General features: G+C 43.8%; 1 protein-coding gene across 1 annotated transcript in view; it reads left to right on the top strand.

The window, feature by feature from the left end:
* Nucleotides 1–16,940, top strand: part of NARS2 (asparaginyl-tRNA synthetase 2, mitochondrial) — a 103,353-nt gene extending 86,413 nt beyond the window's left edge. Inside the window, exons 14-15 of the mRNA XM_077451380.1 lie at nucleotides 3,996–4,022; nucleotides 15,437–16,940. Coding sequence (XP_077307506.1) covers nucleotides 3,996–4,022; nucleotides 15,437–15,581 — 172 coding nt within the window. The 3' untranslated portion in view covers nucleotides 15,582–16,940. The remainder of the gene's footprint in view (nucleotides 1–3,995; nucleotides 4,023–15,436) is intronic.
* Nucleotides 16,941–17,624: the final 684 nt, after the last annotated feature.

The following is a 17,624-nucleotide window of genomic DNA, read 5'->3' as shown; positions in this document are numbered from 1 at the left end:
TGCCGAGGATCAGTCTGCTACGGGGCTTGTTCACACTTGTGCCGCTTTAAAGGGAACTTGTTGCATTTATAAAAAATAATAAAAAAATAATAATTTATGTACAGTAAAACCTTAGTTTGAGAGCGCTTTGCAAGACGAGCAACATTTTAAAATAAATTTTGACTTGATATACAAGCGATGTCTTGATATACAAGTAGCGTCATGTCACAACTGGGTATAAAAGAGAAGCAAGGCGCCTCTAAGTGTAGCAATATGGTTACTTTTTTTTTTTTTTTTTTTACCAAAAATATGTAGAATATGTATCGGCCTAAACTGAGGAAAAAAATAATTTTTAAAATATTTTTGGGGGATATTTATTATAGCAAAAAGTAAAAAATAATGCGTTTTGTTTCAAAATTGTTGCTCTGTTTTTTATTTGTAGAGCAAAAGGTAAAAACCGCAGAGTGATTAAATACCACCAAAAGAAAGCTCTATTTTTGGGGAAAAAAAGGACGTCAGTTTTGTTTGAGAGCCACGTCGCACGACCGCGCAATTGTCAGTTAAAGCGACGCAGTGCCGAATCACAAAAAGTGCTCTGGTCTTTGGCCAGCAAAATGGTCCGGGGCTGAAGTGGTTAAAATAAAAAAAAACCTTCTGCCTTTACAACCACTTTAATGTCATTCTTCCCTAGCCACAAAAAATCTATTAAAGCAGATTTTCTAATTACTATCCAAATGTGAGAGGAGGAGACGGGGCAAAATGAATGTTGGTTTGGGATGAAGGTTCGCTTTCAAGACATGGTAAAAAAAAAAAAAGGGAGAGGCGCCACCAAAGTGTAGTATTAGAATGTCCGTATTTATTGCACAAGGTATAAAAACAATGGCGCGTACACACGGTCGGGTTTTCCGACAGGCAATGTTGGATGTGAGCTTGTTGTCGGAAAGTCCGACCGTGCGCATGCTTCACTGAACATTTGCTGTCCACCAACAAATGTTTGATAGCAGGTTCTCAAATTTTCCACCATCAAAACTTTTTTTGCCATAAAGTCAGATTGTGTGTACACAAGTCCAACGCACAAAAGTTCACACATGCTCGGAATCAAGCAAAAGGAGCAGCACTGGCTATTAATTTTTCCTTTTTCTCGGCTTGTACGTCACCGCGTTCCCAAGTTCGTAATTGTTGGCCAACATTTGTGTGACGTGTGTATGTAAGATAAGTTGGAGCCAACAACCTTCGAACAAAAATCCACTGTTTTGTTGTCGGAAAGTCCGATTGTGTGTACGGGGCGTTACAGGAAGCAGAAATTGTACAAGCTCATTGACTCAAGCCAAGGACCACGGCTATGGAACGCTCTACCCACGGACATCCGCTACGAAGAAAACTATCTAGCCTTCAGGAAGAAGCCCAAGACCCATCTCTTCTGAAAACCCAGACGGACACTGGCGGCAAAAGCGCCCTGAGGTGATTTAGTTTGCATATGTAGCGCTATAGAAGTTATTCATTCATTAGGACGACGCCTTTACCTTTGACAGTCTCGGTCCCGACTTCCGCCTCTTCCGGTGATGTCACCTCCCGCTTCTGCGGTCCACGCTGGTTAGTGTGGACATCTCTGCACTGTAAGGTGTCCCAGCCTGCTTACATCACATCCCAGCCTTCTGGACTGTTTGTGGAGCCTGCAGGGATTGGGGGACTGACTATACACTGATGAGCATGTACAATTTCTGCATCCTGGGAGTGTTTTTATACCTTGTACAACAAATGCTGGCATTCTAATACTGCACTTAGATGGCGCCTCCCCCTTTTCTCTTTTTCTACATGTTCTACAGAGTTCCTGGACAAACTCTGAGGATGGCTGCCTCCTTTATTATTAAGTGTTCTTGCATAGCAAGACCACTTACTGTTATCTCACATATATATATTGTTGTTCTTATTATAGCCAAATTTACCACCCTAACTCCTCCCACAGCTTTTACATAGACAGTAATATACCGAAACGTGCGGATTGATCCCGATTGGTGTGCTATTACTTTGTGGAACGTTTCGCCAAATGGTTCACTAAATATCGTCCTTTTTGCTGCGAAATTGGTCCCATAGGAATGAATAGCAAAATGTTCAAAACTAGAGTGGGAGGTGACAAAAGCTGACAACCCCATGATCAGCCAAAACATTATGTCCACCCTCATGATCAGCCAAATCATTTATGACCTCCCCCATCATCAGCCAAACTTATTACCTCCCCATCTTCAGCCAAAACATTATGACCCCCCCCCCCATGATCAGCTAAAACATTATGACACCCCCCCCATGATCAGCCAAAACATTATGAACCCCCCCATGATCAGCCAAAACATGACCCCCCCCCCCATTATCAGCCAAATAATTTATTACCCCCCCCCCCCCCCCCATTATCAGCCAAAATATTAGGACCACCCCATGATCAGCCAAAATATTATGACCCCCCCCCCCCCCCCCATGATCAGCCAAAATAGTATGACCACCCCATGATCAGCCAAAACGTTATGACCAGCCCATGGAAAAAAAAATAATAATAATAATGTTTGGAAAAAAAAATCATTTTTGAAAAAAAATGTTCAGCTCTTTCAGCTAATGGTGGGACTTCTTCAATTTTTTTTTTAGTATTTATACTTTTTAAAATATTAAGCAAAAGCTAATAACTGTGTGGGTTGATCAGATAGATGGACAAAGTGAAAATACAGTTGTTAGGTGTGGGTAGGGTAGGCTTCTCTGAAGAGGAGGGTTTTCAGGGATCGTCTAAAAGCTAATAGAGTAGGAGATAATCTGATAGATTGGGGTAAGGAGTTGCATAGGATTGGAGAGGCTCTGGAAAAGTCCTGGAGGGCGAGCATGGGAGGAGGTGGTTAGAGAGCAGGTGGTCTTGAGAGGAACGAAGGGAATGATTAGATTGGTATCTTGAGACTAGGCTAGTGATGTAGTTGGTTTTGTAAGTAGTGGTTAGTATTTTCAATTTAATTTGTTGGGTGAGCCGAAGCCAATGGAAGGATTGGCAGCGAGGAGTAGCAGACACAGAGCGATTGGTACGGTGGATGAGTCTGGCAGCAGCATTCATGATGGATTGAAGAGGTGATAGACTATGTAGAGCAGGGGTCTCAAACTAGCGGCCCTCCAGCTGTTGCAAAACTACAAGTCCCATGAGGCATTGCAAGCCTGACAGTTGCAAGCATGACTCCCACAGGCAGAGGCATGATGGGACTTGTAGTTTTGCAACAGCTGGAGGGCCACCAGTTTGAGACCCCTGATGTAGAGGTAAGCCAATGAGGAGGGAGTTGCAGTAGTCGAGGCGCGAGATGACCAGGGAGTGAATTACGAGCTTTGTTGTGTCATTGGTTGGGAAGGGGCGTATTTTGGAGATGTTGCGGAGGTTGAGGCTGCAAGATTTGGACAGTGATTGGTCGTGGGGCTTAAAGGAGAGTTCAGAGTCCAGTACTACACCTAGGACCTTGGCATGTAGGGATGAGCTGATAGTTGTCCTTTAGCCGTTATTGATGTTTTTACTTGGACTAGTGGACTTTTTACACACCCCCCTAAGCATCCTCTTATTTATAGAGACATAAACCATATGGTGCGCCAAATTTGTTCTCGCTATCTCAAGACCTGGCAGAGGCAGTCTACCCAAAAATGTAACATTTTTATTTTGGGAGGATTTTTCAGAGGTAACTCTCGCTCTAATTTATCTCATTGGGCTCTATCTAGCCAGATTCTGCGCTTGTGTTCTCAGCTCCACCCACTTAGTCTGGTTGTTTTTTGAGAAAAATTATTTTTACCTGATGGAAAATAGGACTGGGGGGGAGGCTCTGTGATTGGACGGGCAGAACCATAAAGGAGGAGTCATAAGAAGGTGGTTTCCATCCTCAAGTGGTCACCCAGAACATAGATATCCATTTCTGATAGACCAACCAATGGGTTTCTGGTACTTTAAAAAAAAAAAATTTTACATTTATTTTTCTTGTGTTTTGATTTTATTTAATTTTTTACAGGTTGGGACTGGCAGACATGTACCAGTGGTAAGTGGAAATGACATAACACAACTAATCCTTTTTTAGTGAACACATCAAAGCGCTAAAGCACTAAGTGCGCACTACAAGAGCCTATAGTGACCGATCGGAATCACTTCACTTTTGTTGAATTTGCATTAAAAATATTTGTAAATGTATTTTATCCACTTTTTACAAACCTTTTTCTTTCTAATTAATGTTTTTATTTTATATTCCATTCCTCTTAGGTGTGTTGCACTATTACATACCCTTTATAACACTCCCAGCCTTCAATAAATCATGGAAAAATCGTTGATTAAAAAAATAATAGTGCACATGTCCATTCAAGGAATTTTATTTTTACATACCAAGGTATTGCGCTATTATTATTATTACTTATGATTTATTAAAACATGGGATTGTTCTAATGGGTATGCAATACCGCAACACACCTAAGAGAAATTTACGGTTTACGTACCAAGGTATTGAGGTATTTGTGAGTGCTGCTATTGTTTGCGGACCTTTTATTTTATTATATTATTTACGGACCTTTATGGTATATTGTAGAGTACAGGATTTTAGCACCGAGCTCAATTTTTGTATTTTAATTTAATTTTTTCTAGTTTTAATTTTATACGTTGAAGGGTAGCAGACAAATTTGCACATTCCATATACATGGGATTAAGGCATTGTTAGGATCCTAAAAGACCCAGGTCACCTAATCTGGAATGTTGGGGCTTTCTGGATTCTTGCCATCCATATCATCGATATTCTTTGCTTTGTATTTCTTCCCTCTTTTTAGTCTCTCTTCCCCCCCTTGCCTATTGCACTCCCCTAGAACTGAATCATTAGGGTTCACCCAATTTAACATGATACTCATGAGTGTCTCTTCTTGCTCTTTGATTGAGATTACGGCTTTCTTCAGGTTGCAATTTCTCACTTGTGACAGTGGCATTGAAAAGGTAGGTGTCATGTATCTTACCCTTTTCTTTATGGTATGTCCATTCGAATGCCATGACTGTGATCCACACCACCGCTCCACCTCAGAGGATAACGCTCCATAACGCCACATTCGGTCCAGGCCCCAGGAGATTCATTTTTCCATTTGTGGCTATCCGCTGAAGGCAAACCTATCCGCCTTAGGACCACAAACGTTTCTCAAAAAACCACACAAAAAATTCAACATTCACCACCTTCTATTCACTCATAGAAATTGTGGCACCTGCATTTTACACCTTTCCTGGCCTTTCCGGGCAGAGGTTTCGAGACCAGAGAGACAGGTCATTCCAAAAGGACCTCACAAGTCCACTTCTTCTACCACAACACACACTCACCGGCCACTTTATTAGCTATACCTGTTCAGTTACTTGGTAACACAAATTGCTAATCAGCCAATTACATGGCAGCAGCTCAATGCATTTAGGCATCTAAAGGTGGTGAAGACCACTTGCTGAAGTTCAAACCAAGCATCAGAATAGGGAAGAATGGGGATTCGAGGGGCTTTGAACGCGGCGTGGTTGTTGGTGCCGGATGGACTGATCTGAGTATTTCAAAAACTGCTGATCTACTGGGATTTTCTCGCACAACCATCTCTCAGGGTTTATAGAGAATGGTCAGAAAAAGAGAAAATATCCAGCGAGCGGCAGTTGTGTGGCGAAAAATGCCTTGCTGAGGTCGGAGGAGAATTGACAGACATTTGAGATGATAGAAAGGCAACAGTAACTCAAATAACCACTCATTACCACCAAGGTATGCAGAATACCATCTCTGAACACACAACACATCGAACCTTGAAGCAGATGGGCTACAAAAGCAGAAGACCACTTCAGGTGCCACTCCTGTCAGCTAAGAATAGGAAACTGAGGCTTCAATTCGCACAGGATCCCTAAAATTGGACAATAGAAGATTGGAAAAAACATTGCCTGGTCTGATGAGTCTCGATTTCAGCTGCGACATTCAGATGGTAGGGTCAGAATTTGGCATAAACAACATGAAAGCATGGATCCATCCTGCCTTGTAGCAACGGCTCAGGCTGGTGGTGGTGTGATGGTGTGGGGGATATTTTTCTGGCACATTTTGGGCCCCTTAGTACCAATTGAGCTACGTTTTTATTGTCAAAGCCTACCTGAGTATTGTTGCTGACCATGTCCATCCCTTTATGACTACAGTGCACCCATCTTCTGATGGCTCCTTCCAGCAGGATAATGCTCCATGTCACAAAGCTCCAATCATCTCACCACTGGACAATGAGGTCCCTGTCCTCCAATGGCCTCCACACTCACCAGATCTCAGTACAATAGAGCAGTGGTTATCAACCCTGTCCTCAGGGCCCACTAACAGGCCAGGTTTGCAAGATAACTGAAATACATCACAGGTGATATCATTTGCTGCTCAGTGATTGCAGTATTCTAGTCTGCATCTCCCCAAGGTAATACATAAAACCTGGCCTGTTAGTGGGCCCTGAGGACAGGGTTGATGACTGCTGCAATAGAGCACCTTTGGGATGTGGTGAAACGAGAGATTGGCATCATGGATGTGCAGCCAACAAATCTGCAGCAACTGCGTGATGTTATCATGTCACTATGGAGCAAAATCTGAGGAATGTTTCAAACACCTTGTTGAATCCACGCCATGAAGAATTAAGGCCGTTCTGAAGGCTGAAGGAGGTCCAACCCGGTGCTAGCAAGGTGTACCTAATAAAGTGGCTGTTGAGTGTACATTGGCTATCTAGGCCATATGGAAACAAATTGACACATGGGAATGTCTCTTTATTTTATCTCATTTAGATCAGATCTAAATATAAGAGAAACATCATCTTACAGCGATTGCAGAAGTTGCATCCTTCACCAGCTGATGCCATCTTCTCCCCAGCTACTTACAAGTGCCAGGTTCTCAGCCTCTTGATTGGTCAATGGGGGAAAACATCATTCTACACATGCTCATGGAAGTCAGTCATTCCAGCACAGCCAGAATGTGCCTAGAATATACGCTTAGCTGCGCATGCGCAGCTGAGTATACATTCAGTAGAAGACTGTGAGGAGGCAGGTAAGTGTGTGTCGCGTACCTGGTCGGAGGCCGAAGTGATGAGTGGGCTTCCCTTGCAGCTGAGTACAGAGAAACCCTGAAGGTGGTGACAGGAAGTGCTGCGCCCAAAGAAGCACAGGTTGCCAGCTGCGGAGTTGCCTGAAGAACTGAGTAGATGAGGCACCAGAAAGGGATTGGACAATGCAGCGGTGTCAACAATGTTGAAGACGCTCTAGATAAGCAGGTGAAGTCTTGACCCTGCAGAGTTACCAGTAGGACAGGTGTAACTCTAGATGTACAGGTGGATCTTGACAATTGAGCAGAACAGGAAGTGGAGACAGGAGCCAGAACCAGGTTCATGCACAGGAGGTCAGTCAGGAACAGAAGCATGCTGAGGTCATTCACAGGAGGCAGACGGTAAGAACAAGCCAGGGTCAGAGCCAGGAGAGAAGCCAAGACAGGCCCAAGGGCAAGCCGGGTCAGCGACAGGGGAGAAGCCAAGACAGGCCCAAGGGCAAGCTGGGTCAGCACCAGGAGAGAAGCCAAGACAGGCCCAAGGGCAAGCTGGGTCAGAGCCAGGAGAGAAGCCAAGACAGGCCCAAGGGCAAGCCGGGTCAGCGACAGGGGAGAAGCCAAGACAGGCCCAAGGGCAAGCTGGGTCAGCACCAGGAGAGAAGCCAAGACAGGCCCAAGGGCAAGCTGGGTCAGCACCAGGAGAGAAGCCAAGACAGGCCCAAGGGCAAGCTGGGTCAGCACCAGGAGAGAAGCCAAGACAGGCCCAAGGGCAAGCTGGGTCAGCACCAGGAGAGAAACCAAGACAGGCCCAAGGGCAAGCTGGGTCAGCACCAGGAGAGAAGCCAAGACAGGCCCAAGGGCAAGCTGGGTCAGCAATGGGAAATCCAAGAATTCAGCAACACAGAAGAACAGGAACAGAGGGGGCTGACGATCCTCCAACAAATTCTGGACCAGACTGCTGGCTTTAAATAGGCCACCAGGCAACAAGATCTGTCATGCTGTGCGTGCACGATTGCATGTGCGTTCACACATCCGTACGCTCAAACACCCTTAAAACAATGTGTGCATTTCTGCACACATTAGAGTGGCCGTGTTCAGTTTTGGCTGATATGCCAGTTCTTCTGTGGTTCATCCTCTGATAGCGTGTGTTATTGCAGAAGAGACATAGCATGTCTTTTCTTCAATAAAGGTCGGCCTGCTCGCAGCCTTTTATAAATCTGGTTTAGTTCTGCTTTTAACAGTCAGATCTGTAATTTTATCTACATGACAACTGGGATTAAACAAAAAAAAAAGGAATTGAAATTGAAACGAGATAAACTCCACAATGGAGTCTAGCAGCACTCTTGCATGGGAATCAGTGTTCACGGTACAGTCAGGGGGGAAAAAAAGTATTTGATCCCCTGCTGATTTTGTACGTTTGCCCACTGGCAAAGAAATGATCATTCTATAATTTTAATGGTAGGTTTATTTTAACAGTGAGAGACAGAATAACAACAAAAATATCCAGAAAACGCATTTAAAAAAAGTTATAAATTGATTTGCATTTTAGTGAGTGAAATAAGTATTTGACTCCTTCGCAAAACATGACTTAGTACTTGGTGGCAAAACCCTTATTGACAATCAGAGGTCAACCATTTCTAGTAGTTGTCCATGAGGTTTGCACACACCTCGGGAGGGATTTTGTCCCACTCCTCTTTGCAGATCCTCTCCAAGTCATTAAGGTTTCAAGGTTGATGTTCGGTAATGAACCTTCACCTCCCTCCACATATTTTCTATGGGATTAAGGTCTGGAGACTGGCTAGGCCACTCCAGGACCTTAATGTGCTTCTTCTTGTTCCACTCCTTTGTTGCCTTGTTCATGTGTTTTGGGTCATTGTCATGCTGAAATACCCATCCACGACCAATTTTCAATGCCCTGGGTGAGGGAATGAGGTTCTCGCGAAAGATTTGACGGTGCATAGCCTCATCCATCACCCTTTTGATGCGGTGAAGTTGTCCTGTCCCCTTAGCAGAAAAACACCCGAAAGCATGATGTTTCCACCTCCATGTTTGACGGTGGGGATGGCGTTCCTAGGGTCATAGGCAGCATTCCTCCTCCTCCCTACATGGTGAGTTGAGTTTATGTCAAAGACCACAATACTTTCACCCACTTTTCCTCTGAATCATTCAGATGTTCATTAGCAAACTTCAGACGGGCCTGTACGTGTGCTTTCTTAAACAGGGGAACCTTGTGGATGTTGCAGGATTTCAGTCCTTCATGGCGTTGTGTGTTACCAATTGCTTTCTTGGTGACTATGGTCCCAGCTGCCTTGAGATCATTGACAAGATTCTCCTGTGTAGTTCTGGGCTGATTCCTCACCATTCCCATGATCATTAAAACTCCTCAAGGTAAGATCTTGCATGGAGCCTCAGCCCGAGGGAGAATGACAGTTATTTTGTGTTTCTTCCAATCTTACCAACTGTTGTCACCCTCTCACCCAGCTGCTTGGCGATGGTCTTGAAGCCCTTTCCAGCGTGTGTGTAGGTCTACAATCTTGTCCCTGACACCCTTGGACAGCTCTTTGGTCTTGGCCTTGGTGGAGAGATTGGAATCTGACTGCTTCTGTGGACAGGTGTCTTTTATACCGATAACAAGCTGACATTAGGAGCACTCCCTTTAGGTCACACTATGACAAACGCTCCAACATTGGGAGCTCAGGTCGCATGACGTGTGAAAATCAATGTTTCCCTATGGGAGCCATCTTAACTGGTCCGACTTTGAAAATGCTCCCTGTACTACTTTGGTCCGACTTTGAGCCTACTTCAACCCATTGATTATTACTGAAGTCGAATCAAAGTTGGATCGCCATCTTGACTGATCCGACTTTGGCATGCGACTTGTGCTCTGATGATCTCGAAAGGGACACTCCATGCAATTTATTTTATTTTTTTTAAACTGGCGTGGGTCCCCCCTCCAAGATCATACCAGAACCTTTGCCCCCAATATCCATACCAGACTCTTATCCAAGCACACAGCCCGGCAGGTCAGGAAAGGGGATGGGGACAAGCGAGCACCCCCCCCCCCTCCTGAACCGTACCAGGTCGCATGCCCTCAACATGGGGGGGGGGGGGCTTTGGGCCAGGGAGGGCCCTCCGCCCCCCCCCCCCCCCCCCGCAAAGCACCTTGTCCCCATGTTGATGAGGACAAAGGCCTCTTCCCGACAACCCTGGCCGTTGGTTGACGGGGTCTGCGGGCACGGAGCTTATCGGAATCTGGAAGCCCCATTTAACAAGGGGAGTCCCCAGATCCTGGCCCCCACCCTATGTGAATGAGTATGGGTTACCTTGTACCCCTATCCATTCACCTAAAAATAAAAAATAAAACACATTACACATGTTTTTAAAGTAATTTATTAAGGCAGCTCCGGCGTCGCTTAAGTATGAGTATGGAGTACAAAGTACCCCATACTCGATCACATAGGGTGGGGGGCCGGGATCTGGGGGCTCCCTTGTTAAAGGGGGCTTCCCAATTCTGATAACCCCCCCCTGCCCACAGACCCCGACAACCAGTGGCCAGGGTTGTTGGGAAGACGCCATTATTCTTGTCAACATGGGGACAAGGTGCTTTTCCCCAAAGCACCCACCCCCCCATGTTGAGGGCTTATGGCCTAGTACGGTTCAGTAGGGGGGTGCTCGCTCATCCCTACCCCCTTTTTTTGACCTGCCGGGCTGTGTGCTCTGATAAGGGTTTAGTATAGATTTTGGGGGGGACAAAAAAATGGCGTGGGGGGTTCCCCTTAAAATCCATACCAGACCTAAGGGCCTGGTATGCTCTTGGAGGGGGAACCCATGCTGTTTTTTCCCACTAAAGATTCATACCAGACACAGTGCCTGGTATTGTCCGAGATCAAAGTTGGATGCCTGTTCATTGAAGTGGGACGCATGTCAGACTATAAGTCGCAGGGCAAAGTCGGATCCAAAGCGGTAAGACTCGTGTCGTACCAGTGTGAACCCGGCCTTAAAAGAGTACTCCTAATCTCAGCTTGTTACCTGTATAGAAGATAGAATATCTTGCTGATTGATAGGGGATCAAGTTCTTTTTTCACTAATTAAAATGCAAATCAATTTATAACTTTTTTGAAATGCATTTTTCTGGATATTTGTGTTATTCTGTCTCTCACTGTTAAAGTAAACCTACCATTAAAATTATAGACTGGTAATTTATTTGTCAGTGGGCAAACGTACAAAATCAGCAGGCGATCAAATACTTTTTTCCCTCAGAGTATGTTTGTGCCCCCCTCCCTTCCTTTGCATAATTACAGCTTTTACATTAAACACAAAACGCAAATGCTCCCCCCCCCCCCCCCCCCATTACAGACCTGCCTACCTATCGTAGTTGGAGGAGAAAGCTTAGCCAAGCAGATTATAGTGAGATGAACTTAGTGTCTTTAAAGATTTTTTTAATACTATAGATAAAGTATAGAAATATTAAAACCCCAATCTGAGTTTTCTTTGTATCTTCCTGGGATAATATCCCTATACTTCCGAAGTCCCGGAGACACAGCAGGTAGCGAATAGAAATCTCCCCAGAGTGAGAGACCGGTGACGCAGCACCAGCGCCCCTTGTAGAAGAGTTCACGTCTCATTTTGTGAAAGCTGTAACATTTTGGATTTACCTTCACTTCTTATATCGGGACAATTAGTAGATTGAATCTCCCCACCGAGGACCACAATTAAAACCCGACAGAACTTCTAAGCGTTCCTATTCTTTATTTTTACGATAAGGGGAGGGTGAGGTGATAATAATGGGATCCGATGAACCTCAAACTACGCGGGATGGATAGTTGTAGAGAACTCGGTGCAACTCTTATTTTATTTCAAATGCATAAGTCAGCAACTAGAATTTGTTCCTATAAGTCCTGATATGATAAAAGTACATTCGTAACAAGCGTCTACCCAAATGTAAACGATAATAAACAATCAGTTTGATATATCTCACATTTCTAGGCCATATTGTACAGCAGGCAGACTGAGCACATTACATCTTTTACATAGAAACGCAGAAAAGTGGCGGTAGAAAAAGAACAAGTGGTCCATCAATCTGCCCTTTGTTGTTTTTTTTTTTTTTTTTTTTTTTTTAACGAAAAATTGTATAAAATCAATAACGTGTTTGATCTATCTATTCTATCAAATCTTAATTTTCCTCTATTCAATTTCAATACTTAGTTGTGCTCTGCACCCTGCCCGTCACGGGTACTCCCGTGTGCTCGCCATTCTGGGAGGACGTCAATGTACGCCCTCCCAGAGTTATCGAGCCGTGCTGTAGCCGTCATTCGGCTATGGCCTGGTGGTTAAATACAGTATCTCAAAAATCTTTATAAGTTATTATTTAACTTGGATATAATAGTGCACCAGATATAATTTTGTGTGAATTGGAATATCTTGTATACAGTAAAGTATTCAGACCCCCTTAAATTTTTCACTCCTTGTTATATTGCAGCCATTTGCTAAAATCATTTAATTTCATTTTTTTTCCCGATTAATGTACACACAGCACCCCATATTGACAGAAAAACACAGAATTGTTGACATTTTTGCAGATTTATTAAAAAAGAAAAACTGAAATATCACATGGACCTAAGTATTCAGACCCTTTGCTGTGACACTCATATATTTAACTCAGGTGCTGTCCATTTCTTCTGATCATCCTTGAGATGGTTCTACACTTTCTTTTGAGTCCAGCTGTGTTTGATTATACTGATTAGACTTGATTAGGAAAGCCACACACCTGTCTATATAGGACCTTACGGCTCACAGTGCATGTCGGAGCAAATGAGAATCATGAGGTCAAAGGAACTGCCTGAAGAGCTCAGAGACAGAATTGTGGCAAGGCACAGATGTGGCCAAGGTTGCAAAAAAAATTCTGCTGCACTTAGGGTTCCTAAGAGCACAGTGGCCTCCATAATCCTTAAATGGAAGACCTTTAGGACGACCAGAACCCTTCCTAGAGGGGCCGTCCAGCCAAACTGAGCTATCGGGGGAGAAGAGACTTGGTGAGAGAGGTAAAGAAGAACCCAAAGATCACTGTGGCTGAGCTCCAGAGATGCAGTCGGGAGATGGGAGAAAGTTGTAGAAAGTCAACCATCACTGCGGCCTTCCACCAGTCGGGGCTTTATGGCAGAGTGGCCCAACAGAACCTCTCCTCAGTGCATGGCACATGAAAGCCTGCATGGAGTTTGCTGAAAAAAAACACCTGAAAGACTCCAAGATGGTGAGAAATAAGATTCTCTGGTCTGATGAGACCAAGATAGAACTTTTTGGCCTTAATTCTAAGCGGTATGTGTGGAGAAAACCAGGCACTGCTCATCACCTGTCCAATACAGTCCCAACAGTGAAGCACGGTGGTGGCAGCACATGCTATGGGGTGTTTTTCAGCTGTAGGGACAGGATGACTGGTTGCAATCGAGGGAAAGAAGAATGCGGCCAAGTACAGGGATATCCTGGACGAAAACCGTCTCCAGAGTGCTCAGGACCTCAGACTGGGCCAAAGGTTTACCTTCAAACAAGACAATGACCCTAAGCACACAGCTAAAATTAACGAAGGAGTGGCTTCACAACAACTCCGTGATTGTTCTTAAATGGCCCAGCCAGAGCCCGGACTTAAACCCAATTGAGCATCTCTGGAGAGACCTAAAAATGGCCGTCCACCAACGCTTACCATCCAACCTGACAGAACTGGAGAGGATCTTCAAGGAGGAATGGCCGAGGATCCCCAATTCCAGGTGTGAAAAACTTGTTGCATCTTTTCCAAAAAGACTCATGGCTGTATTCGATTAAAAGGGGGCTTCTACTAAATACTGAGGAAAGGGTCTGAATACTTAGGACCATGTGATATTTCAGTTTTTCTTTTTTAATAAATCTGCAAAAATGTCAACAATTCTGTGTTTTTTTTTTTGTCAATATGGAGTGCTGTGTGTACGTTAATGAGGAAAAAATTTAACTTAACCACTTTCAAACCAGACCATTTTGCTGGTCAAAGACCAGACCACTTTTTGCGATTCGGCACTGCGTCGCTTTAACTGACAATTGCGCGGTCATGCGACGTGGCTCCAAAACAAAATTGACGTCCTTTTTTTCCCCACAAATAGAGCTTTCTTTTGGTGGTATTTGATCACCCCTGTGGTTTTTTATTTTTTGCGCTATAAACAAAAATAGAGCGACAATTTTGAAAAAAACGCATTATTTTTTACTTTTTGTTATAATAAATATCCCCCAAAAATATATAAAAAAAACATTTTTTTCCCTCACTTTAGGCCGATACGTATTCTTCTACATATTTTTGGTAAATATGGTTATGGTTATTTGGTAAATAAGCGATTATTGATTGGTTTGCGCAAAAGTTATAGCGTTTACAAAATAGGGATAGTTTTATAGCATTTTTATTAATAATTTTTTATAATTTTTTTTTTACTAGTAATGGCGGCGATCAGCGATTTTTATTGTGACTGCGACATTGTGGGGGACACATCGGACATTTTTGACACATTTTTGGGACCATTGTCATTTATACAGTAATCACTGCTATATAAATGCAGTGATTCCTGTGTAAATGACACTGGCAGTGAAGGGGTTAACCAGTGGGTGGCAGTGTAGGGGTTAAGTGTTCCTAGGGGTGTGTTACTAACTGTGGGGGGGTTGGGCTTTCATTTAGTGAACACTGATCTCTGCTCCAATCACATGGAGCAGAGATCAGCGTCACTAGTTGCTAGGCAGAATGGAGAAATGCTGTTTACAACGGCATTTCTTCATTCGGCCGCTCCGTGAGACGATCGCGGGTATGCCCGCGGCGATCGAGTCCGCGGGTCCCGCGACCGGACTCACGGGGGTCCCGACCAGCACGGGAGCGCGCCGGCGGCGGCGTGCTCCCGATGGCAGGGCGGCAAATTAAAAGGTACGTACATCTACGCCCATTTGCCTGCCCGTGCCATTCTGTCTACGTACATCGGCGCACGCTGGTCGGCAAGTGGTTAAATGATATTAGCAAATGGCTGCAATATAACAAAGAGTGAAAAATTTAAGGGGGTCTGAATAATTTCTGTCCCCACTGTACATTATTGTGCTACAGGATTTTAAAAACAAAGGAACAAGACCGGATCTCAGTAAGGGCATTTCATGCCCTTATCAGTACTTTATTTTATTCCTTACTTTATAAAATTCTGTATCGCAGTAATGTTTAGAAGATCTCTTTTTGTGTGTTTGTATTCCAGACCTGATGAAGGGGTGGAGTCAAAGTCTCCAAAACGCGTTGGCTCTGGTTTCTTAAATAACACACCAACAAGGCTTTGTGAAGTTCACATTTAGTTGGGTATAATGGTGCACCAGACATACGTTTGTGTTTTTTCATTTTTTTTTTCCTCTTTAATTAGGTACCTTGATTTGCGCAAATTCGGCCCTGTTCCACATGGTGGTTTTGGCATGGGATTTGAACGCTACCTGCAGTGCATCCTGGGAGTTGACAATATAAAGGACGTCATACCGTTTCCAAGATATCCCTACTCGTGCCTCTTATGAGGCTTAGCATTGACCAGACACTGGACATTCCTAACGGGCGTGGTTTTGGTAGATGCGAAGAGATGGCGAGCCGACCTCGGTTACCAAGATGCTTTTATAGGAAATGGATGACTACATGGAAATTGTTAGTTGGCTGACTGACTGTTTTGCTGTTGCACTGGACTGGATTTGGTACTTTGAGTTACTGGCCTGTAACAAGTATGTAGATCACTAGTTCCAACCAGACTTCTGTAGTCCTGACTCTTGATTTTGCCAGGCCCATGAAAATTATGAAGCCAGGGACAGACGGAAGATCAGTAGTATGGGACGTGATGAAACGACAACAAAAACAAATTTTCTCGTACAAATACATGAAACCCCCTTAGTTCTTCTTACTGCTACCTCTATGCCCTCAGTTCTGGTGGCACTGTCCTACTATGTGAGGGTGGATCTCCTCATTGAGGCCACAGAGCAGTAGAAACCTGACAGAGATTCTAAATATTTTGGCAGGGTTTTGGCTTTAACTACATAACGCTTTAATGCCCACGTGCCATATTATCCATAGATGGCCAAGGTTTCTTTGTTGAGTGTGCGCCCTAGAGTGTGCGCCCTTGATCTCTCATTATGATTGTAAGGTGGTGGGATTGGCTCCTGACCATGTGACCACTGTGAAGGCCAGTCGTACTGGTCACCAGATTAGGAAGTCTGTCCCGTCCCCCCCTAAATGTAAAGACCCACCTAAAGGGACGCTGAGGCTGGGCAGGCAGGGGTTAAAGTATATCTAAACCAAACTGCAAAGATTTATTTTGTATTACAGCTTACCAATCTTTAGATGTGGTGGCTGCATTGGTTTTGTGGGTTTTTGTTTCTCCCTGAGCTGAACTGAAATCTAAAACATTGTTATCAGCTTTCCCAGCTATCTATCATCTGTGTACTGAAGAACACTTCCCTTCTATGTCATAGAGATGAGAAGAGGGAGAGGTGTTCTAGTTGTCTTGCTGGTAACACACTTCCTGCTCTAGGATGACAATGCTGCTCCTCCAGAGATACAGTGCCGTGAGTGAGCGTTGTCACCCTAGAAAAGGAAGTGTGTTTATTGGCAAGACAACCAGGTGGAAAAAATGGGGGGGGGAAAGGGCATTAAATATAAATAAAAATGAATGCAGTCGCCACACCTAAGGACTGATAGGCTGCATGCATTACATTTTTGTAAATAGGTGTAGATGTGCTTTAAATGGTGTCACAATACATACAAGTATATAAGCCAGGACATAATGTGTTACTAAATGATAATATTGTACCATCCATGGTGAAACTGAAACCGTTTTGGCTCATTACATATTTTATATAAACGTAACAATTAAAAAATTATATAAAATATGTGTGTGTGTGTGTGCGTATGTGTTATTTTGCATTCAGCCACTAAGGGCAGTATTTCTTTAAAATACATGTACAGTGCTTGTTTGTATTCTGCATTTATCCACTAGGGACAGTGTTTTCTTAGAATAATTGCACAGTGCTTGTTGGTATTATTTTGCATTCAGCCACTAGGGGCAGCATTTCCTTAGAATCTATGCACAGTGCTTGTTGCTATTATTTTGCATTCAGCCACTAGGGCAGCGTTTCCTTAGAATATATGCACAGTGCTTTGTTGGTGGTATTTTGCATTCAGCCACTAGGGGCAGTGTTTCCTTAAAATTCATGCACTGTGGTTGTTGCTATTATTTTGTATACAGCCAGTAAAGGCAGTATTTTCTTAGAATACTTGCACAATGCTTTTTGCTATTATTTTTGTATACAACCACTAGAGGCAGTGTTTCCTTAAAATACATGCACAGTGCTTGTTGCCATTATTTTGTATTTAGCCACCAGAGGCAGTGTTTCCTTTAGTGCTTGTTGGTATTATTTTGCATTCAGCCACTAGGGGCAGTGTTTCCTTAAAATTCATGCACTGTGCTTGTTGCTATTGTTTTGTATACAGTCACTAAAGCAGGGGTCTCAAACTGGCGGCCCTCCAGCTGTTGCAAAACTACAAGTCCCATGAGGCATTGCAAGGCTGACAGT

Source organism: Lithobates pipiens, unplaced genomic scaffold (assembly GCF_037356315.1).
Source record: "Lithobates pipiens isolate NorthernLeopardFrog02 unplaced genomic scaffold, aLitPip1_a1.2 Scaffold_23, whole genome shotgun sequence".
Taxonomy (NCBI): Eukaryota; Metazoa; Chordata; class Amphibia; order Anura; family Ranidae; genus Lithobates; species Lithobates pipiens.
The sequence above is the reverse complement of the archived record's forward strand: the minus strand, read 5'-3'. Positions and strand labels throughout refer to the sequence as shown.